The sequence below is a fragment of the Sturnira hondurensis genome, unplaced genomic scaffold (assembly GCF_014824575.4).
Source record: "Sturnira hondurensis isolate 20B ecotype Veracruz unplaced genomic scaffold, ASM1482457v3 Scaffold0025406, whole genome shotgun sequence".
NCBI classification, from domain to species: Eukaryota; Metazoa; Chordata; class Mammalia; order Chiroptera; family Phyllostomidae; genus Sturnira; species Sturnira hondurensis.
Genome location: NW_028098037.1, coordinates 731 through 24,669, shown reverse-complemented (window position 1 = coordinate 24,669; position 23,939 = coordinate 731). Strand labels below are relative to the sequence as shown.

Below are 23,939 nucleotides of genomic sequence, written 5' to 3'. Positions count from 1 at the left end.
CGGTAGTTGGCAGTGTCCCGGCCATCCTCCTGTGGGCGTCCGATCCTCGCTGTCCCAGTCTCACCACTTTACTTAACCACGGGACACTGGACGACTCCACCTGCAGTCAGGCGCTGCGGAAGACAGCCCCTCACACTGAGGAACGAAAGGACCTCGGCAGCACGGCAACCTGGGGTGCCGGAGGCTGTGACTGGGTTTGACAGAGCCGAAAAGGCAGTTAAAGCCGGGTCTCGGGAGCGACTTGGGAATCGCAGATAGCCCTTTGCAATGTCGGCCAAAAGACTCTCATTTTTTTTGGCTGGAATCACGACCGTAGTGGCTGTCTACAGTCCCGGCCAAGCGTTGCCCTCCCAGCGGGTGGGCAAGAGAACTGGTACATGCTGGGATTTGTAGTTCGCACCCCAGCGGCGTGTTATTTGCGTACATTAGTGGTTGGAATTCGTGCTGTACCGGGTTAAACGCGGCTTGAGGACTAGGACCCCGAGCAGTCAAGGTGTCAGCATTCTTTGCTCTTGTTGCTTAAAAAGCCTAACTAATACATGCTGGTTTTCCCCATAAAATTTTATCCTGAACTTGATCCTAAGAGGCTGAATAGGGCATTTCTTAATTTTGCGTCTGCAAGTTTTCAGTTCTGACTTCTTTTCTGGCTTATCCTGGAATACCTATGAGTCGTGGGGCTTCGCACTCTTTTAAGTGAACAGTGCGCATGCGCCAACTTCCTCTTTTCTTTTTTTTCCGGCTGGAACCATGGAGGGCGCCGAGTAAGTTGCTCTTTCATCCTTAGAGAATCCTCTTCCATCCTCGAGATCGGAGGCCTTTTGGCTCACTGTCTCGTGGTCCAACTGTAGACTGTATCTTTGCCCACTTATCTGTGTGTTTATGACGTCTTGTGATACTGGTGGTGGCCAGAGGCTAACATGGGATGCAGGAGGCCTTGGGGCGGAGGTTTAGGAATTATTGGAAACGAGGCGAGGTGTGAGAGCTGAGTATGTGTGGAATCGGCTGGTTGCCCAGTCCACTCTGACATGAGTTCGCGCTTGGGTGGTACTTGGTCTAGGCGTTCCTGCCTTTGGCCCTTCGGTCTCAGCATGTGGAGCTTGAGGCCTAAACCAGATGGTACTGGTTTTTTTTGGTTGTTGTTGTTTTTCTGGAGCTATTTTTTATTTGGGGGAAGCCTAAGACCTTGTTGAAAGTTTGGGGATCAGTGTCTTGAAGTAGTTTCTCGTGGGGAGGGAGGCTGGGACTCGGCTGTCTTTGCGGCTGCCGGTTAAGTAATGTCCCTGTTATAGGTGGTTGTTAGCATAGAAATTGCCTAAAATCTGCACCTCGTGCTGTAGCAGACTAGAACAATTAAAGGTACTAGTGTTAGAGCTAATGATAATATTACTACTGTTGTATTAATACTAATACATTAATACTACTGTTAAGTGACGCTCAGTATGGTGCAGTGCTGTGAGCTTTTTGAAGTATTAATGTTGTTTGTGAATACTAGGAAGAAGAAGAAGGTTCCTGCTGTGCCAGAAACCCTTAAGAAAAAGCGAAGGAATTTCGCAGAGCTGAAAATCAAGCGCCTGAGAAAGAAGTTTGCCCAAAAGATGGTAAGGAAACTTTTTTGAGGTACTTACCCTGTAAAAAGAGGCTTTGGGGTTGAAAAGGAGGAGGGTGTTAGTCTTAACAGGAGTTGTTTATTTAGCCCACTGTACCCAGTGAGCTTGGTTAGCTCCTCAAAGTGGCATCTCAAGTGAAGGTGGCATCTGCTTCTCATAATGTTAGTGCAGATTGGCAAGAAAAAAGTTGCAAGGGAAGATTAGTTTTTTTCTAGGAAAATCATATTGCTAATTGTGTTTGGGAGCTGGAAATCAGATGACTAACTGATCATTCATTTTCAGCTTCGAAAGGCTAGGAGGAAGCTTATCTATGAGAAAGCTAAGCACTATCACAAGGAATATAGGCAGATGTACAGAACTGAGATTCGAATGGCTAGAATGGCAAGAAAAGCTGGCAACTTCTATGTACCTGCAGAACCCAAATTGGCATTTGTCATCAGGATCAGAGGGTAAGTTCGTTTTTTTTACCGCAGTCTGGTTTTGAAGGGAAAACTATGCAGTTCCAGCAAAATTAAACATTACTTCTGGAGGCCTTGGCTCTGGAATAAAAATACTTTGGGGGTAGCTTTAACAAGGGGACAATATTTTAATGGTTTAATTGGAAGACCTGTGCCCAAAGCTCCTGTCCATTCTCTGATTGAGCGCTGGACTTCAGTTCACTGTCCTTGTGATGAAGTTCGAAAGTTCTAAAGTGTAGACTTACGTTAACTAAGAAGTGGTGAAAGGGTGAGGGGAAGTTTAAATGTAATAGATTTGTGTCCAAAGACAATTTACTTTGAAAAGGAGGCAAACTGGGAGCAGTGATACAAAATTTTACCTAAATGAGGAAAACACCAGTGGTCTTGGTAACACGAAAGGATTTCTGTCTATTTAGGTTGGACTTGGGTTGTCCAAAATTGTAATACTTTCTTATTAATAAAGATTCTTATAAAATGCCAGTGAATTTTTGGTCTTTTTTTTCACTCCAGTATCAATGGTGTGAGCCCAAAGGTCCGAAAGGTGCTGCAGCTTCTTCGCCTTCGCCAGATCTTCAATGGTACCTTTGTTAAGCTCAACAAGGCTTCAATTAACATGCTGAGAATTGTGGAACCATATATTGCATGGGGGTAAGTCTGTCTTTTCCTTTGATTTCTGTTTGGTAAATTGGCTATGTTAGCAAGATGAATTTTAGGTGTTTTGACAATAACCATATTCTCTGGTCATTTATATTTGTTTTTCATGTTTCAGGTACCCTAACCTGAAGTCAGTAAATGAATTGATCTACAAGCGTGGGTATGGGAAAATCAACAAAAAACGAATTGCCCTGACAGATAATGCATTGATTGCTCGATCTCTTGGTAGGTTCTATCTCTTTGAGGAAAAGTTTGATATTAGATAAATAAGTTGATGTTTTCTGGTGTCTTGTGGCCCTGTGTTTTTCTCTTTTTACTATTGATTTACTTTTTAACTCTGTTACATCCTATATATAATTGTGCTTGTTGAGTACTTTAAAACTTAATAATATTTAAAAACTTAGTTCTAATCATCTTAACGGTAAAATGTTCAGGTAAATATGGCATAATCTGCATGGAGGATCTGATTCATGAGATCTATACTGTTGGAAAACGCTTCAAAGAAGCAAACAACTTCCTGTGGCCCTTCAAATTATCTTCTCCAAGAGGTGGAATGAAGAAAAAGACCACCCATTTTGTAGAAGGTGGAGATGCTGGTAATAGGGAAGACCAGATCAACAGGCTTATTAGAAGGATGAACTAAGGTGAGTAACTTCTTGAAAAGTTTACTTAATACTACAGTAAAAGTGGTATAATCTCAAGTGTCTTCTCCATTAAATGTCGAATAGGGTTTGGTTGAGTTCTAATCCATATATTTAGTTGGGAGGGAGTGGGAATCAACCATCTCAAATGATTACAGTTGGTTTGGTTACTCCTTTTGAGGATATTTATGGAGGGAAGAAAAAGCCTGTTTTTCCCTACTTAAAAAGAAATGGGATTGACACTTCCATGTAAATTTCTAATTTATGTTAATTATTAGCTGTTAAAGTTGTTTCTTTAATAATAGTTTTTTTTTCTCTCTTACAGGTATCTACCATGGTCATTTTTGTAATCTGGTCAGTTAATAAACAGGAACTGCTTTAAAATTGACATACATTATGTTGTCTTGGTGACTTTTTTGTTAGCTTGTTCTGATGTCCCTTAACTATTATGGCACCACTTGCTATATGATGAAATTACGCCAAATCAAAAACCATCGCATCCAGAACGTAAGGTCCAGTTTGTAGCTTATGAAAAACATTTCTTGGATTTAGGAAAGGGATTCCCAAATCCCTTTTGTACAGATCCCTTTCTATATGAAAGGGGTTTTATTTCTACAATTTGAATTGTGCCATTGAGGCAGCCTTTTGCCTAGTTCACAGGCCTTTGTGACTTGTAGGTAAGGTAATAAAAACAACATATATAAAAGTAAGTTATTGTTGAAACTCTATTTTTTTTTCAGGCTTTGGCTTGCCTATAGAGAACCATGTAAATGTGTTTTTATATTCTTGTTTTGTGTCTTTTGTCCATATTTTGGTAAGTTTTCCGTTACATATTGTATATATTACAAAGGAAGAAATTAGTGTCCACTGATCTGAGTTATTTTGGCACGCCTAAAGTGAAACTACTGAGCAAAAATTTTAAATAATGAGTTTTGGTATTTTATAAATTATATTCTTCTATGTTTTGTATGTCATCTTACCTGACAGTGAACTGAAAGTTTACAGTATAACATAAGTGTATATACAATAACAGTAACAATTTTTTGTAGTCTTCAATGATTGTGCCAAAGGTATGGTGCGTATGAAACAGATGCCCTGTTAATTCTTTTGATACTTTTGTGCCAGAATATTACTTTTTCATATTTGAAAGTTGCTGGACAAGTATATCTAAGAATTTCTTTAAATTCTTTGGTGTGGAAGCTGTTCTTGCACTGGTGAGTTTAGAGTCAGTAAATTCTGGAGGGAAATTAAGGTCTTTTATTTACTTTTAAAGATTACAATTCTTTATTTTAGAGGGGAAGATAGGGAGAAAGATGGAGAAAAACTTTGATTTGTTGCCTCTTGCCTGTGCCCTACCAAGAATGGAACTGGCGACCTTTGACTCTGTGGGGTGATGGTCCACCAAGCCATGCCAACCAGGGCAAGGTCCTTAAATTTATAAAGTCAGTGTTACATGTCTGAGTGTATAAGTGGTCTGCAAGAAATTTTGTGTCTTAGTAAACAGTTGGATAAATGTACAAAAAATTAGCATAGATTAATCTCTAGGTGGAGCCTAAAGAGTGAGTTTGGAAGTTACCTATTTTGTTTTACTGCTTAGGCAGCTAGAATTCATCCCCCTCAGCCTTTGCTCATCCAGTATCTTGAAAGGTAGAAGTGACTCAGAAGAAAGAAAATTTCATTGTTGTATAAAGTTGTTCATATGGCATATTGCTAACTACCTAGGCGTGGGTAGGTGGGTGAAATTAAATGATGTAGGAATTGGGATAGTAGTAAGTAGAAGTGCAACTGTCTAGGGGTGGTGGCATTTAAACACAACTCTTCTTAAACAATTTTTTTAGAACAGTATTAGATTCACAGTAGATTGAGGTTAGATACACTAGTCCCCCTTATCCACAGAGGATAGGTTTCAAGGCCCCCAGTGGATGCTGGAAGCAGTGAACAGTACGAACCCTATATAGTGTGTTTGCCTTCACAGGATCATGAAGGCTACATAATGGTTATAAGAATATTTTGTGAACAGTTCAAACTAAATATAGGTTAATGCCTTATTTTACTTAGGCTTCCTCTTCTAAAAGTCCCTTCTACAAGGGACGGTCAGCTAGAAAGCTAACTAACCGTTCTGAAAGTCCGGGTCACCAAGTAGGTGCTACTTCTACACTCACCTCACATAAGTACATTACCATTTGTACCCTTCAGAGTGCCAAGTTTATTGGCTGTCCCTGTCCTTCAGTCTCATGTTGCTTAGAAGCTTCCTCTGATAGGCTGGATCAAGAGTGCTGGCTCAGGAACCAAACTATTTGGGTTCATATCCAACCTCCAAATAATAGCTCAATAAATTATGTCAGGTTGAGTAAAATGTTTAGAGCAGAGCCTGGGTGAAAGTTCTAAGTGCTATTTTACTGTTGTAAAACTTGAGCAACTATCAGGGGCATACAAATGAAAATAAGCCTCTGCTTTCATGTGTAAGTGTAATGGCCAAGGTGTAGAGCACATATTGAGGTAAATGCTATAGGGCCATCTAGAATGTGACAGGTTCTTGGGGTCTTGGGGGAACCACCTCCAGGGGAAGGTTGACCACTTTCTGCCCCTGCCATTTTGCTTTACAGATTTGGTATCAAACTGGCCAAAACATTTTCATACACCTTCCTTCTCTGGGGCAGTAAAACTCTTTAAGGCCAGCCTTTCTTTTTCATCATACTTAGTACCTGACACATAACACAGGCATAACCTCATCTTTTTAAGCTTACATTTATCTTTAGAGGGTAAGGGAAGGAGAGAGGGAGAGAAATATCAATGTATGGTTGCCTCTTGTATGTCCCCTACTGGAAACTGGCCTGTAACCCAGGCATGTGCCCTGACTGGGAATCGAACATTGATACTCTGGTTCACAGGCCCATGCTCAATCCACTGAGCTACACCAGCCAGGGCTCTGCTTTTTTTTTTTTTTTAAACAAAGCTAAGCAAGACCCTCCACCAGCAAAAAAAGATTCCAACTTTATTTTGGTGGTCTGGAACCAAACCCTCATATCTTGAGGTATACCTGTAGCACTAAGTATGTTTCCTATCACTGGTATAAATCACAAATTTTAAGTGACTTAAAAACCCAGATTTATTGTCTTAACAGTTTTGGAGCTTCAGAAGTCCAAAGCGCAATTCATGGGGTTTAAGGTGTCAGCAGGCCTGCCTGCCCACCTTCTGAAGGCTTTACAGGAGAATCAATTTCCTTACCTGTTCTAGAAGCCACTTGGATTTCTTGGCTCATCATACCTTTTATCTTCCAAGTACAGTCTCTGCTTCCATGTTTTCAACATCTCTGATTCCCCTGGCCTCCCTCTTACAAGGACCTTGTTATTACATTGAGCCACCCAGGTAATCCAGGGCAACCTCCCCATCTCACATTCCCTAGTTTCAATACATTTGCAAAATTCCTACATAAGATAGCATATTCTCAGGACCTAGGACAGGGAAATATTTGGAAGGGCTATTTGATCTTTATGGATCCCAGCTATATTTTTTTCTTGCTCTTCAAATACGAGAAGCTTCTAATGTAGGGTCTTGGCACTTGTTCTTGTGTCTGGATAACTCAGCCCTCAGGTCTGCACTTGGCTTTTTCATTATGGAAAAAAGGTCATCTTTGACATGTTTCTTCAGAAACTTTTTTTCCATAGCATCTCATACCTGAAATAACTTTCTACTGACTTGTCTGAATCACTGCCTTCTCTGTTTTAGTACTTTTAACTGCTTGGTGCATTGCGTGCCAGTTGCTGCTTTCAGTTAATCAAGCTGCCTGAAGAGCAATAGCCATTTAAAATTTTGTATCTCCACTTGGCATTTGTAGTTCCGGCATGTTGGATGGGGAAGGGAGTGGGGACTGGAATGTGGATTTATGAGTTTAATTGTGTAGGGATAGTAGTATGTGAAAATGAGCAGCATGTTAGGAGAATATAAGAGATGTTTCACAAAGGTAGGATTTGGATGCCCAGTTATGAAACAACAGGAGCCAGGCATAGAGTTGGGACAGAGCTGTTGGTGGGGGGGTGTGATAGCAACACTCAAGCAGAGCAGTTAGTAAACTGGATAATGTGTTGAGGGCAGCACCAAGAACTGAATTCCTAATTGGTTTTGGAGTGGGCCCCAGACATTTTCCCTTTAAGATCACGTGGTTTCAGTGTGCCTATTCACTTAGGTAAGTATATCACTATCACTATTATTTAGATGAGTTAACTTTTCTCCCTGAGGATTACACAACTGAATCAGTGGCGGGGCTGAGTACTATATTTTGCTGTGTATAGTGCACACTTTTTGCCCAAATTTCTGAGTGAAAAATAAGATGTGCATTATACATGGGTACTAATTCGATACCTACATGTTTTTAATTTTTATTTATGCTTATGCATTAAGTGTAAACTTTAGAAAGCAATAACAATATCTGTATGTAAATAACCTGGTAATATGGTAATTGGTTTTATATATAAATAAAAATTGAATTAAAAGTTGGGGCCAAAAACGTGGGTGCATATTATACATGGGAGTGCATTTTACATGGCAAAATACGGTGTTAAGTTCCAGGTCTAATTTGAGTTTGTGTTCTTAAAGGAACTAGGAAAGGTTGGTATCGTGAAACTTAATGAAAAACAGAAAAGTGAGCTTGAGAGAAGTTTCAGGAATTTTGTGAAATCTGAAACCATATTACCAAGGCAGAACTTGCAGCCCTATTGAGGAGTCAGGAAACGAAGACAAGAGTATAGCTTCTAAGAGCCCACTGTGCAAGTCAGGGTGCTAGGGAGAAGACAACCTAAGCTTTCATCCTAGAAGCCAAAGGAAGCCTAGAACATGGAATTCCAGCAGACGTGGGGAGGGAATTCAGGGATGATTCTGTAACTTAAGACTGGAATAGTCAGGTATTACTGGGCTGTTTGAAAGGTGTAGACTCATCAGTATTCTAGAGACACTCGTTTGAATCTTAAAAATGCAACTCAGAAATGTATGTTGCCAGCCTTGTCCAACTGCACACCACCCAACCTGTAGTGCTTGGTGCACCTTCTATGCCCCTCTGACCTTGTGTCACGACTGACTTCATTTCACCAGCCCGGTTTTCGGCATCAGCTGCCCACGCCAACTCCTGTAGCTGTGACCACAACGCTGGCAGCAGTACCGAGTGAGTCCTGGGGATGGAGGGGGTACGTGCGTATGCTACCCGCCCTTGCGTCACCCCGGTGCAGTCTCAACTCGCCACCGTTTCCCATGAGGGCCTGCGGGCCTGCTGACGGAGTGCAGCCGGAAGTTCTGGGCGCCTGGCAACGGATGCGCGTCGGGTTGGGGAGCTGCAGCCTCTGGAGTTGCTGCCAGCAGGCGGGGAGTTGCTCCCCAGCGTCGCAGGGCTGCCTGCCTCTGAGCATGTTCGCCTGGAGAGCGGCGCCGGAGCAAGCGCGCGGCCGCCCGGCCCGCACCACCCATCACCCTGCCAGGTTCCGGGGCGCTGCTCGGAGCGCTGCTGGCTCCCCCGCTGTCCGCTGCCCCCGCTGCCGGAGGCTCAGACCTGGGCGCCACTACCCCCGGCCCAGCGGGCGAAGAAGCCCCTGCCCTCCATGGCGGAGCTGCGGGGACAGTGAGTGCAGCTGGAGGGCCCAGGGACCTTGCCCGGCCAGGGATTGTAGGGAGGCTTCCCCTTCCCAGGAAGGGAAATTAACTTGGAGAGGGACATGAGTCACTCCAACTGTTCTCGTCCAGGAGACCTGCGAGGAGGCTGGGGTGGAGGACCGGTCCCAGGCTGCTGCGCAGGGTCAGGGGACTGACAAATGAGAGTGAAACCAGGGAGGATCTCCGCCAGATGTGTATCTTTGCGCACTCCTCCCGTTCTGGTACAGGCCGGCACCCACAGCCATCCCTCCCGGGACACAGCGCGCAGGTCCACCCTCCAGCATTTCACTGAAGAGGAGGGAGGATGTGTTTGCTGTCTCCCTCTGCCCCCCACTTGTACCCAGCCGTGTGGATGGAGCAGGCGTGGGACACTGACCATGTTAATTAGTTAGCTCTGGTCCCATTTTCATCGCCAATTTTGCTTTGTACTATTTCTGATTTACCCATAATTGGTGTGTTTATTACTGTTTTCACTAGGGGTTAAAAATACTGGAAAAGATTTGTGTGATGCACGTCGTCTGTTCTAACGTACTCGTCATTTCCCCTACAACCTTTATGGGGTAAAAAGGTTACGTACTGTGGAGACTCTCACTAGACAAACGCAATTTTGCAACCATTTTCCTTGGTAGTGTTCTCCGAAGCACCGAAATCGTCGTATTGAGTTTTTATCCACATTGCTAATAATGAGTCAGAACTCCGGTTACAAAGACATTTCTTCAAAAATACTTCTGACGTTTCTTATTTTAAGTGCTTACATTTTGAAATTACATTATAATACATCAAAATTTCTCATTCAAACAGCACAGGAATTTGAGGTGAAAGCCCTCTCTGCTTTCTATTCTTTATTTGCTAACATTTGTTAGAGTTTGTTTAGTGTGTATCGTTTCATTTTTTTCCATTTATTTTCTGATCATCAATGGAATAATATATGGATTATTTTGAGAAATTGCCTTTTTCACTTCAGATACTGCAAGTACCTATCATATCATTTTACTTAATTTGCATTGAATACTTCATAGATGTATCATGTAGATATGTGATCATATGGTGTGTATACACACACACAATAATTTAAGTAACATCTTGCATTAAGATTGGTTCTAACTTTTCCTTACTACAAACACTGCAACAATGAATATTCTTAGACATGGTAATAGTTCTACAAATGAATTCCTTGAAGCAGAATCACAGGATCAGGTATGTATGCATGTATGTTAAAAAACAACTTGGTGGAATCTTGCCTTCCAAAAAAGTCTTTATCAGTTGACATTTCTGTCAAAAGACCATGTTTAGAAAAACCTGTGTTGATCATTATTTAAAAACAGTTAAACCAATAGCTTCCACATACTGTTTATACATACCTAGCACTGCACTGAACAGTTTATATGTATTTAAAAAGTAATCCTCACTAACCCAATGAGAACCGTAGACACTATTATTTTCTTCATTGCCCTATGGTTGTGTAGCTATTGAAGGACGGAGTTAAGATTAGAATCCAAGTTCATTTTACTTCAGTGTTTGTTTACTTTCAGTTCTTTGTCTGGTCTGAAATTCTGGTCAGTAACTGGGAATTGCTTCATTGGGCTGTTTGAGTATTAAATGGGGTCATGTACTTGGTGTTAACATATTATTGGTAGTTATTTTCTCTACTTCTGTTGAATTGGACATGGTACAACGCTTCCTGAGATTCTGGTTCCTCTGGATCCTCTGCCTCTTCAGTCATTTCTCTCCCCCTTTTCTTTATCTTCCTGCCTTTGTGTATATTTTAAAGGAAACTGGCTTTTTTCTCTCTCAAATTTCCTTTGGCAACTTTACTCCAGTCTCTGGCCTTAATTCTTACCAGTAAATAGATAATTCTTAATTTTCATTTCCCAACCAAACCTAGAGTCTTCAACCCCCAGAACTTAGATCCAGGTTATATCTCCACTTGGATGTTCTGGAGTCACGTTATCTCAAACTGAGCTCCTTGTCCTCTGCCTCCAGGCCATTTTCTCTTTGAGGTTAATTCATGGTTCTCTAAATTCTCTTAGTCAACCTATCTCATAGCCTACATCATCTTTTTTTGTTGTCGTTCAACCTCCTAAATTCAGTCCGTTGTTAATCATGCATAACCACCTTGGCCAGCATTAAGATGTGTCTGTGATCTTTCCCCAGTCTACCATTTTACTATTTCTCACAGTGCTCTTATCTGGACCATTGTCTCCATTCTCTGTGGCATCTTTCACATTTGTATCTTTCCCTGGAATGCTTCCACCCACATTTCTGCCTGTCTGAATTTTATTTAAACATTATTTTCTAGTGTTTCCCAAGTCTTTGAAAGTATTATTGCCCTTATTTTAACTCCTATATTATGAGCGACATCTGCAGGGTCTGTCCAGAAGGAATCCAGCCATGTAATATGAAAAATAGAGACATTTATTTAAGAAGATACAAAATACAAGAAACATTGTACATAGGACGATGAGACTGCAGTCCCTTTCAAAGTAGGCATCTGGGACCTCACACAGTTCTCTCAATCTCCATCAGCTGCCCAGTCATATTTTCCTGAATCTCATCCATGGTCTGAAATCTCTTTCCTTTCAAAACTGATTCTAGTTTTGGGAAAAAGCCAGAAGTCACAGGGCACCAAATCTGGGCTGCAGGGGGGTTGAGTCACCTGGGTGATTTGAAGTTTTCCCAAAACCTCTGTACAAGACGTGATGCATGAGTGGGTGCATTGTTGTGATGAAGTTGCCAATCACCAGTTGCCCATAGCTGTGGCCTTCTGGATCATCTAAATAGTTTCTGTGGAAGAATGTTCAAACTTAACGTAAAATTGGATGCATATTTGTTGTTCTACTCAGTCATTTTGAATGCGATGGCCACACAGTACATGTGCTCACTCAATGGTGCCTACCACCCCCAGTGATTAGTACAGTGAAGTTGCCATTGCTCATGCATGTACATTCCAGTCCACTCTTCTCGGCTGCCAGGTTACACCAATTTCACATAAAATATTCTCGTCTGTTAACAATAGCTGGGCCTTTTCCAGACAGACCTCATTGTGTACATATGCATATGTATATATCTACCCCAATACTGTCATTTCATGTATTGTAGCTGTATGAGTGGCTACTGTTTTTCCTTTTGGACAATAAATTCTATGAAGGCAGGATTTCTATTTAGATACCCTTTGTACTTGTCAAGTACATGGCACACTGATGTATACACAGTACATGCTTAATGAATATATTTGAGTAAGTGAGCTAATGCATTCACTTGGGATTAAAAATTGCATATATTAGAATATTGCTAGCTATAGTGACAAACAGACCTTAACGTTTTAGTGATTTAATGTAAGTAGTACGTCCTCATTCATCTCATGTGCACATCTTTGGGATATGGGGATCCGGAGAAAACCCACGCAGACATGGGGAGAGTGTGCAAACTCCACACAGACTGGCCCCGGCTGGAATCAAGTGTTTTTCTCATCTCCGTAATAATGAAACAACTTTAAACAAAATGACATCATTTGATGACCTGGTGTTCTTAGTCAGCAGGCAGCTTTCTTCAATGGGTAGTAGGATCCATTCATTAGCACACTGCTGTTATCTAATTACAACCAGAAGAAGGGGAAGGACAGAGTGTGGTGAAAGCAGACCTTCATAAAAGCTTTCTGCAGAAAGTGTTCACCTTACATTCTCCCACATCCCAATTCCAGAAAGACAGCCACTTCCTAGGAACAGCTTTGTTTTCTCTGGAGGAGCAAAAATTCTGCTAGGCATTTAGCCTGCTCTGCCACAGTTCATTTCTACTTATCAAAACCTGTGGGACTTAGCTTGAACATCCTTGCTCAAAAACAAAAGCAAAACTCTCCTACTTGCCCTATAAGGTTAGCTAAGGGTCTGTTGTACTGCAGAATTCCAACATGGGTTTATCATAATGAACTGTAATCATTTACTTTGTTCCCCTTAATACACTGTAGGCTTTTGCATTTTAATTACTTTTGTATGTTCAACTTCTATCACAATGACTGGCATTGTAGATAAATAAACAACCAGTTTCTCAATGATTCTACAGTTTTTCTTGAAGCTAAAATTTAAGATAATTTTACTATCAGCTTTTGATATTAGGGTTATTTTCAGCCTTTTTATTATAAAAAACACAGGACTTGACATTCTTGAAGATAAATATTTTTCTGCATCAATGATTCAGAATTGATAGATAAATTCCTGGAAATGGACTGCTGGGTCAAAGTATATAAAATTATAAGGACATATGTATCTTGCAAGATTGCTCCCTGGAAATATTATAAAGATACGTACACTGAAACCCATGACAGTGCCTCGTTCCTTGTACCCCATCTTACACCACTGAGTATTAAAGAAAAAAATCCTTGTCATTTGGTGAAAGTGATGAGCTCATTATATTGCTTTTATTGGCGTACTAGTGAGAATGAACTTTATTGGCCATTTGTATTTTTTTCTGCAATGAGTTATCTGTTCTTAAATTCTCTATAGGGTTCATTATTATTTTGATTTCTAAGAATCACTGTATATAAAAATTAAATTCTTCATTTCTTTATATCTTCATTTAAAAAGTTATTCTGGGAACTTCTGGGCAGAGTGAGCTGACAAGAACGGGACTCCATTCTGCTTCATTATATTTCCAGTGTGGGCAAAATATAATAAGGTAATTTATAGATATGTGGCTGAGCTGGAAACCAAAAGAAGGAAAGGCCCAGGTGCCAGTGATGAAGGAATGTCCACACAGGAAGCCACTGTTGAGCATCTGCTGAAATCTGGAAGTCACAAAGGAGTACTGTTTCTGTTACTATGACTGCATCGCAAATTTCTCCAAAACGTAGTCGTGGAAAACAACCATTTATTGTGCTCATGGATTTTATGGGTCAGGAATTCGGACAGTGAACAGCAGGGACAGCTTGGCTCTGCCTCATCATGTCTGGGCCCTCTGACAGCAGATTTGAAGGCTTGGGGCTAGAATCACCTGAAGGCTCATTCCCTCCCATGTCTGGTGGTTGATGCTGACTGTGGACTTAGACCTGAGCTGCGACGTCAGCTGTAACATCTGCATGGTGGCCTCTTCCTGCCACCTGGATTCCTCACAGAATGATGGCAAGGTTTCAAAGGTGAGTACCCCAAGAGAGAAAGCCAGAGGAAGTTGTATCATGTTTTATGATCTAGCTTTGGAAATCACACAGGCACTTCTACTACGTCTTATTGCCTGAGGAAGTTAGTTTCAGGGAGGGAACACAGACTTCACCTCATGAAGGAAGAGTGTTGACATTACATTGACGGAAGAACGTGGTACTGGATATGTTTTTGTACAAGATATGTTGAAAAACACAACCTGCCACAAGAACCTTGACACTGAGAAGATAACTAGAAAAATACCCTCCACTGGCCTGAGGAGGCTGCAAGGAAGTTTGCCAACCACTTGAACTTAGAAAAGAGTAAACTGCTAGAGGGTAGAGCCTCATACCCTGCACAGCTCAAGGCTGAGGTCTGAATTCACAGGACTTTCCAAGAAATTGTCATAGTAACTGGTCTGGCACCTCTGAAACCCAGGTCTAGGCAGATGAATGGAAAAATCTCACTCTATAGCAAGGTTTCTGTAGCTCAGGGAACACAGGGCTCCTGTAGATAGCAACCTCTCTAAAGATGAGCTTACAGGTAAAGATTACAAATTATATAAGGGAATGAACCATAGGAAAGAAAACACGGCATATTTAGCAAATGGGAGATTTGTGTCTCCAAACTAAAACATAATAGAACATGATGGAAAAAATAATATTCAAGGAGATGAAGGTATGGAAACCCATAAAGCAAGAACAGTGAAGTATGGAAAAGAACAGGAGAGGTCTAGAGTTACACATTCTGATTTTGCTGATCTCATCCTTGTAATGTCATGTAGTATGTTTTTTTGCCCCCTGCATGTTCTCTAAATCAGTAGTTGGATCTGAAGGCTTGATCAAAGTCAGGTTTGACTTTTGCTTTTCAGGAATACTTAACAGGCATTGCTCCATTGGGAGGTACTTAGTATTTGTTTCATGAGTTCTTTTTTGATCTGAGCTGCCATTGATTATCCTTGCTATATCAGTCAGGGTTCTCAGGAGAAACAGAACCAGTGTATGCACAAAATGATTTCAAGGAGTTAGCTTATGCACTTGTAAGGGTTGGCTGGTAAATCCAAAATTTGAAGTGCAGGACAGCAGGTCAGAAACTCTCAGGCAGGATGATGCTAGAGTTTTGTGGTAGAATTTCCTTCCTCAGAAAAAATTCAGTTTTATTCATAAGGACTTTTAACTGATTAGGTACAGCTCACTTAGATTGTTGAGGGCCATCTCCTTTACTTAAAGTCAATTGACTGTAGATATTCACTACATCTATAAAACACCTTCACTGAAACACCTAGATTAGTGTTTAACTGGTTAGCTGGCTACCAGAGCCTAACCAAGTTGACACAGAAAATTAACCATCACAATTGCCAAGATCCATGAACTAATTAAAGTTATAAAACTGGTGATGTTTTAATATTATCAGTCCATCATTTATTATCTTCGATACTCTATGAAGAAAAACTTCACTATCATTCCTTTGAATAAATATTTGATCCTTATATGTAGTAGGTTTCAAATCAAATTCATTCTTTAGTATCCTCCAAAGATGGTCAGTGTGGTGTTTTTTAAAAAGTATCATAATACATTTGCATATTCTGCATATTTAATATATTTTAATTTATTGAAGTTAATATTCTTATGAATGTTTACATTCTCATCTTTGTTCAACTGGCATCTCTTCAAGTTCCTCATCCTGCCTAAAATTGCGAATCGCACCAGTCTTGCACAGCTCCCAGGTATTTAAATGCTACTACATTTACTCCTAGCCAGTTGGCTCTCTGGAATCTTTGTCCCGGGTTTAGGCTCCCAGTACCATTCACCTAGGGGATTGCAATAGTCTTGTAATTGGCCTCCTTGCTCCTATCTTTCTTTCAATATTGCTGAAGCTAAAACAATATTGACATGAATTTTAAAATCTTAGGTCTAATCCTTCATCAGCTTCCATTGTTTGTGACTATGACCTCCAAAATAAGTTGCCTGAACTTCGAGATAAATAAGATCCATTCGCAAAGAAAGTCAAATTCTTATTACATATATACTATTTTAAATTTGAGAAATTGCACCTAGCATAAGTATTCAATTGGTGCTTGTTGAACAAATTAGAGCAGGAGCTAGCAAAGTTCAGTAAAATATATAGGCGTTGTGGGCCACTGTCTTTGTCACAGCTACTCAGCTCTGCTCTGTGGCCTAAGGGAGGTATAGAAACTATGTAAACAGATGGACATTGGTGTTCCAATGCAAATCTGTTTACTAAAACAGGTGGCAAGCTAGATTTTTCCCTGGGACCATAGTTTGCTGACCCCTGGATTGGAGTTTGGAGAAGCAGTAGCTCAGTTCACCAATTCAGTGCTAACATCGACTTTACAGAATGTACCTGTTGTGAATAATGAGAATTGACTTTATTTTCATTGTATTTTATCTGAAATGATTTTTGTTAATTTGTTTACTTAATATCTGCCTCTCTCACCTGAATTTTGGGAGAACAGGGACCCCATGTGATTTCATTCATTCTTACATCCTTATTGTGTGACATGTTTGTCATTCAATATGTTTTGTTAAGTGCATGAATGAACGGATGGACAAATAATGAATAGAGAACATTTAATTAACATTTTCTTCTAGACTAGGTGAAAAAAGATAATATTAATTTAAAAATTTTTGGAATATTTCTTTAAAAGTATTTAAATGCACTCATATTTTAGGGTGTCTTTAAAAATATAGTAATTATTTTACAGCTCTTTATTTTAAGCAATTAATTTCTCTCAATCTCCAGCCTCTTTACTATTTGTGAAAGCTTTTGTTTTGAGTGAGTTTTTTATGGCCTGCCCTAGAACATAGGTACATTGTTCTTTTTTATCTTCTCTTTCTACATGTTTTTTTAAGTCTTTTTGTTGCTGTTGTTCTATGAAGTATCTTTAATTTTTCTCTTTTCACCAGAATTAGATGTTGACCATGTTTCCAGGAAACATAAGATCAAAAACATTTGTTTTTTAAAATTATTTCTGCACATTCCTTAACTTGTACATTCTTGCAGCTGTGGGCTTCCCACCCCCACTCCCAACTTTTTATTGTGGAAAATTTCAAGCATACATAAAAATGTAGAGATAATAATATAATGACCCCTCATGTACTTATTGGGTGAATATTTTCAAAATATTTAGTATTAGAGCGGAAACCGCTCTTCACCTGGTTTGATACAATGTGCAAAGAGGCATTTATTGTTAGTCCATGGTCATTTCTCCTGCCCCAGGAGGGATGCTTCTAAGGAGAAGAGGGTCTGCCTTGGAGCAAAAACAAAGCTGTCAGGTCATCTTCACCTTTATAAGTAAAAGGAAAAAATGAGGTCTTAGAATTGAGCCTGGATTTTGATTCTAGTAGTCTTTGAAGACTTTCAAATTTTAATTTACTCTCTATTTTAGTTCAGATTTATTGTCATTTTCTTTATTGTTGTTGCTGTTTTGATCGTCTTGTTTCCTCAAGTCTTTAGCAATAAACACTGTGAAATCAAGAGAGTCCAAGAGTGTTGAAGAAAGAATGAGCCGCTCTTCTTCCACTGCTGCTGGGAAGGAGGACAGGCCCAGGGGCAGAGAGGCTGCTGGCAGCCATGGAGAGTGAGGGAGGCAGTGTGAGCCTCTGAGCAGCTGCAGGGAGGGACAGTGGCTTAGAGCAGAGAACCTGGGGTGTCCCACTGGAGATGCCCATGTGGGCCCTTGACATGGTGCTGAGGTCGCGACTCCTCTCTCTGCTGTCTCTCCATTTGCTAATGCTCTTTACCCCCTCCTGTAGCCCATAACTGTCTGGTCCTCACCCTTGTCTTTAACACCAGCACTGCCATTTCAAGGACACCCAAGTTCTCACCACTAAGTCCAGACTCTTCCCCCTTTATTCTCATCCCATTTTTCATGTCCCAATTAGTAACCTCTCCAGGATTGACACAGGTGGCTCGATAGGAATGGAGATACTTCCTAGGAGATGCTAACCTCTCATCACTCCCCCATCTCTGAGGCAACCTTTGTATCTACCTTCCTTTCCTCTCCACCCTCTTTCTCCTTCTTCCCTCTTCTCTTACCTTTCCTCTCTCCTCCCACACCCTCTTCTCTCCCCTGCTTCTTGCTGCGCACCCATGCGTGGAGATGCACACATGCCACATTGTCTCTCATTTCATACCTTTTCACATGTGTTTCCTCTACTAGGACCCTGTATTGTTTTCCCTTCCTACCACTTATTGCCCTGCAGGCCCAGTGTCCTTGTCTGTGTTTACTGGAGTCTAAGTAAGCTCTTCAAGGGTAGGGACTGCTTTGTTTATCATGTTTCTCCAATGCCTTGTGCATCTCCCGGCACAGAATCAATCCTCAGTAAATATTTTGTATGAATGAGTGGGCACAGCAAAATCTGGGTATCTGTAATCTGTTTGTTGTGAAGATTGGAGAAAATTAATATAAGCCTTGCTCATGGTTGTATCCTCTTTAGAGTTTAGTAATGCCTTGTATAAAATAAATACTTAATACTTATGATTAAATTGAATATGTAGTAAATAAGCTGATACATGATTATTTGTCTGTATCCATATTTAGAAAAGTAATGGCTATCCTGAGGATGTGTTTATTTTTCCATGGAGCATAGAAATTATCTTTTTCTTTGGACACAAATGCATTTTATAATGGTGATAATTTAAATGTTTTAAATTTTATCACGGTAAGAACACAACATGAGATCAATTTTAACATAAGGCTTTTAAGTGTACAATATGGTATTACTATCTGTAGGAACAACGTCACACAGCAGATCCCTAAAATGTATTCATCTTGCTTCACTGAAACTTTATACCCACCAATTAGCAACTTCCCATCCCACCCACCACCCACACCAGCCCCTGGTGACCATCAGTCTATGCTCTTAGGAGTTTGTTTTAGAGACGTCATATAAATGTAATATTGCGGTATTTCTTTCTGTAACTGTCTTATCTCACTTAACATAATGCCCTCACGGCCCATGCATGTTGTATATTTCAGAATTTTCTTTTTTATGGCCAAATAATATTCCATTGTATATCTGTACCTCATTTTTAAAAATTCCTTCATCTCTTGATAGATATTTGGGTTTTCTCCATATCTTGGCTATTGTAAATATTGCTGCAGTGAACATGGGAATGCTAACATCTCTGTGAGATACTGATTTCAATTCTTTTGGATAAATACACAGAAGTGGAATTGCTGGATTGTATGGCAGTTCTAGTTTTAATTTTTTCAGGAACCTCCATATTGTTTTCCATACCAGCTACACTGTTTTGCATTTCCATCAGCAGTGCACAAGGGCTCCAGTTTATATGCTCCCTGATGCTGTTGTGTTTTTCACAATTTTTAAATAATAGCCATCCTTACCGGTGTGAGTTGATACCACATTGTGGTTTTGATTAGAATTTTCCTGATTGTTAGTGACGTTGAACATCTTTTCATATGCCCATTGGCCATTTGTGTATATTCTTTGGAGAAATGTCTGTTCAACTCCTTAGCCCATTTTTAAAATAATGTTATTTGTTTGTTTTTTGAACTAGGGAGTTGTAAGAGTTCCTCATGTATTTCGGGTATTAACCCCTTATCAGATACATGATTTGCAAATATTTTCTCCCATTTGTAGATTACCTTTTCACTCTTTGTTTCCTTTGCTGTGCAAAAAGTCTTTAGTTTGATGTATTCCACTTGCCAACTTTGCTTTTGTTTCCTGTGCTTTTGGTGTTATAGTCGTAAAATCATGGCCAAAACCAATGTCATGAAGCTTTCCCCTGTGTTTACTTCTAGGATTTTTATAGTTTCAGGTCTCAGGCTTAAGTCTTTAATCCATTTTGAGTTTACTTTTGTGCATGGTGTAAGAAAGGGTTCGATTTCATTCTTTTGCATGTGGATATCTAGTTTTCTCCACACTCTTTGTTGAAGAGACTATCCTTTCCGTATTGTGTATTCCTGGCACCCTTGTCAAAGATCAGTTGACTATATATGTGTAGATTTATTTGTAGCCTGTGCACTGTTCTGTTGGCTTGTATGTTTGTCTTTATGGCAATATCGCGTTGTTTTGATTACTCAAAGTTTATAATGAATTTTGAAATCAGGCAGTTTCATACCTCCAGCTTTGATCTTTTTTCTCAAAATTGTTTTGGCTATCTGGGGTTCTTTGTGCTTCCATATGAATTTTTCAATTGTTTTCTTTTACTACTTCTTTTAAAAAATACCATAGGGATTTTGGTAAAAATGGCAGTGAGTCTGTAGATCATTTTGGGTAGTAGGGATATTTTGGCAATATTTAGTTTTTCAGTCTGTGAACATTGAATGTCTTCCCATTTGTTTCTTCTTTAATTTCTTTCATTAATGTTTTGTAGTTTTTCAATGTGTAAGTCTTTTGCTTCCTTAGTTAAATTTATTCCTAAGTATTCTATTGAAGTGACACTATTGTAAATTGGATTGCTTTCCTACTTTCCTTGTTAGATAGTTTGTTGTTAATATATAAAATTACAAGTGATTTCGGTTTGTTGATTTTGTATGCTGCAACTTCACTGAATTCCTTTATTAACTCTAATGTTTTCTTTTTATTTGTTGGAGTCTAGGGCATTCCATGAATTTAAGATCATGTCCTCTATAAACAGCAGCAATTTTGCTTTTTCTTATCCAATCTGGATGCCTTTTATTCCCTTTCTTTCCTAATCTCTCTATCTAGGACTTGCAGTACTATGTTGAATAGAAGAGACAGGAGTGGGCATCATTGTTTTGTTCCCGATTTTGGAGGTAGAGTTTTGGATTTTTCACCATTGAGTATGATGTTACCTCTGGGCTTTTCATATATAGCTTTTATTATGTTAAGGTAATTTCTCTCTATTCTTAGTTGGTTAAAACTATTTTTTATTGTCAAAGGGTGTTGAACTTTATCGAATGTTTTTTCTTGACCTGTTGAGATGATCACATGGTTATTTATATCTTTCATTCCGTTTTGTGGTATAGCACATTAATTGATTTTTGTGTATTTAATGCATCCCAGAGATAAATGTCAGTTGTTGTATAATGATAATATTTTTGAGAAGATCTTAAGCATTTTCTTGTCTTGTACATGATAACTTGCTGTTGAACTTAATTATTTTTATACTGACAAATATCTATAACCTGGAATTTTAATAAATTCATTAAAATATACAAAAGAAAAAATTCTTGTGCATATTTTAGCTATATTCCTAAAGGTTTCTTGCTTTAAAATACCAGGAATCTGTATTTACATATATAAGTAAACTTTTCATTTAGATCTATGGAAAACAAATTCAGAAAACATATTTGTCTGAAATAACTTTTCTTCTTCTTTGAATTTTGTGTCCTGAATCGGGGTCAGCATCTCACTTTCATCGTTGCTGTTGAAAGAAGAAAAAATGCCTGTGCTATCTCCTGAAATCAAAGTCCAGACTTCCAGTGTCACCAAAAATTCCCTTGACAATTATTTTCTTTTTGAGAGTAGTTGGAGGAAAGCAGTTTTAGAAACAAAGAAGTTGAGAAATGGTAACTTCAATTTTACTTAAGAAAGAAAATACAGAAATAGTGAACTTGAATTTACATGTATATTTTTAAAGCAATAAGAGATTTATAATTTTGTAACATTTAAGTAAGGATAGTATCTTCAGTTTAAAGAAAAGAAAAATGGAAGCAAATTAAAATTAATTTGCTTAATGCAATTCTGTAACTCATAACAGAAACAAATTTTAAAGAACTACTTCTCTTGATATTTTAAAATGTTTTATTTGATATTAATGCAGTGCTTCTTCTGTTGGATCATACTATTTTTCATGAATAGTGTTTGTTTTTCAATACCTGAAGTTCATTTTTATATTTTAAAAAACTCAAATCTAGGGAAAGGGGGTGGGGGGAGGTAGAAGAGGCTAGAGAGAGGATAAATGTTGCTGGAAAGAGACTTGACTTTGGGTGGTGAACACCCCATATAGTATATGGGCAATGTATTATAAAATTGTACCTGTATAATTTTATTAATCAATGTCGCCTCAATAAATTCAATTAAAAAGAAAATAAATAAAAGTTTACTTCTGAAAATAAACACCACCCCCCCCAGAAATCCACAAATCTTTAGCAGCACCTTTTTGTATTCGTAATTCTAACCAGAATTGTCTTCCTTCCTTTCCTTGGAAAGAGTCTTATATTGTATAGTTACTTAAAGACTAATTTGAGAACTTTTGACATGTAAATGAGTGTATTCATAGCTTTTCTCCCTAATTTCAAATTATAATAGTATTTTTAAATTGATACTGAATTCTGCCATTAGCTTTATTGATGGAGATATAATTCTTAAAAATAGCAAAATTCAAACTCCCTAAGTATTTCATCACTTCTGGTTTTGAATGTGTTGCTAGAGTTTTTCAACTTCTTCACTAGATTCCCATTAAAGGTACTCAGAAGACACCAGTTTATCTGTCCTCTATCCCCAGATTCAATTGCTGAAAAGAGAATCTGTATACTTTTTTGATCAAGAGAAACTTTTTTTGTTTTTGAAAAAAAAATCAAAGGTTGCAAAATAGCATTTTGAGTGTTTAATATCATTCCAGTCCCATTAAATACTTTTTTTTTATTGCTGGGCTAGACTTGCCTAGTAGAGAAATCTTTAAAAACAATTCTCTGTGTTTACCTTAGTGATCAACCAGACATTTAATCTCTTAATCTGTTTTTTTCCCTTTTGTGTCTTTCATTTTGAAAAAAGTTAAAAGTAATTTGATAATATCTTTGTTCAATAATATGTGAGGTCAGTAGAAGAAGAAATCTTGGTGCTTCAGTATTGTTGTTTATAGATTTGGTGTGGAATTTTGCAGAGATATAGTTAAAATCAATGCTTGAAAACAGAATACTTACATCTTATTGCTAGGTCAGATGATCATGTATTTACACATCTTGATTTTTTACATAAAAACAGGAAGGTGGAAAGATTTAAAGTAGCAGATAACATAAGACTCTTGAAAGTGCTTTTAAACTCTTTTTAATGTGAATGTATGTAATATTCTAAGAATTCTAGTTATAGCAAATCATGAAAGCAGAAAACTGGGAGATTTATGAAACTGTCCTTTTTTCCTTTTTTTGTCTTAAGCTGTAATTTAATCACTTTCCCTGCAGGAATTCAAGCTATATACTTGGGAGAGATGCTAGGCAAAGTAGCGTAGCTTAATTTTCTTTACTTAATGATTGATTTAGTATATTTTATTATGGATTATAGTATGTAGGAAAAGAAGATAGATACACTTAACTAAGAAATAATGAAGATGGTTATGATACTCCTTTTAATTAGAATACACCAGAGCATTTGGTCTAGAAGAACTCAAGGAACATGTCAAAGAGCCATATTTGCCAGAATTGCAGAGTTGCCGAAAAAGCGTGAGTTCATCTCCACCAGAGTTTCGTAGCAGACGGCTGCGTGCTGATATCCAGATGCCTCCAGTCAGGTACATTATGTCTATTTAGATCTCCTGAGTTGAATATGTATTTGTAGTAATACTTTTGCTTGTAGAAGTCTTCCTGGCCAGTGAATCCAGTTCTTTCCTGTTTATTAATTTTTTCCACAAAAGGTTTAATTTTGTAAATTTAAGTTAATGATTTTTTTCAGCTTGGCAAATAGGTGCTTTTCTCAGTTTTTAAGTGACATTGCCAGAAAGGTTTTAAGGACTTTCTTTGAAAAATTCTTTATTGCCCTAGTATAGATTGCTCATGAGAATATTGGATTTTTTAACAATAAAAATAAATGAACTCTGCAATATTAACAGGTTTCATTATCCTTAATACAGAATCTTGTG

General features: G+C 38.8%; 2 protein-coding genes across 2 annotated transcripts; both read left to right on the top strand.

Annotated features, from left to right (window-relative positions):
* The first annotated feature begins 661 nt into the window (after positions 1 to 661).
* On the top strand, positions 662 to 3,752 carry RPL7 (ribosomal protein L7). The gene is made up of 7 exons (XM_037039735.1): positions 662 to 761; positions 1,493 to 1,598; positions 1,890 to 2,056; positions 2,576 to 2,713; positions 2,835 to 2,944; positions 3,154 to 3,363; positions 3,686 to 3,752. Exons 1-6 carry the CDS (start codon positions 748 to 750, stop codon positions 3,360 to 3,362), a joined length of 744 nt encoding a protein of 247 aa, XP_036895630.1. The 5' UTR covers positions 662 to 747; the 3' UTR covers position 3,363; positions 3,686 to 3,752.
* A 4,933-nt stretch (positions 3,753 to 8,685) lies between these two features.
* On the top strand, positions 8,686 to 23,610 carry CUNH8orf89 (chromosome unknown C8orf89 homolog). The gene is made up of 3 exons (XM_037039721.1): positions 8,686 to 8,968; positions 21,488 to 21,651; positions 23,438 to 23,610. The coding sequence occupies exons 1-3, from the start codon at positions 8,949 to 8,951 to the stop codon at positions 23,608 to 23,610; spliced, it is 357 nt and encodes a 118-aa protein (XP_036895616.1). The 5' UTR covers positions 8,686 to 8,948.
* Positions 23,611 to 23,939: the final 329 nt, after the last annotated feature.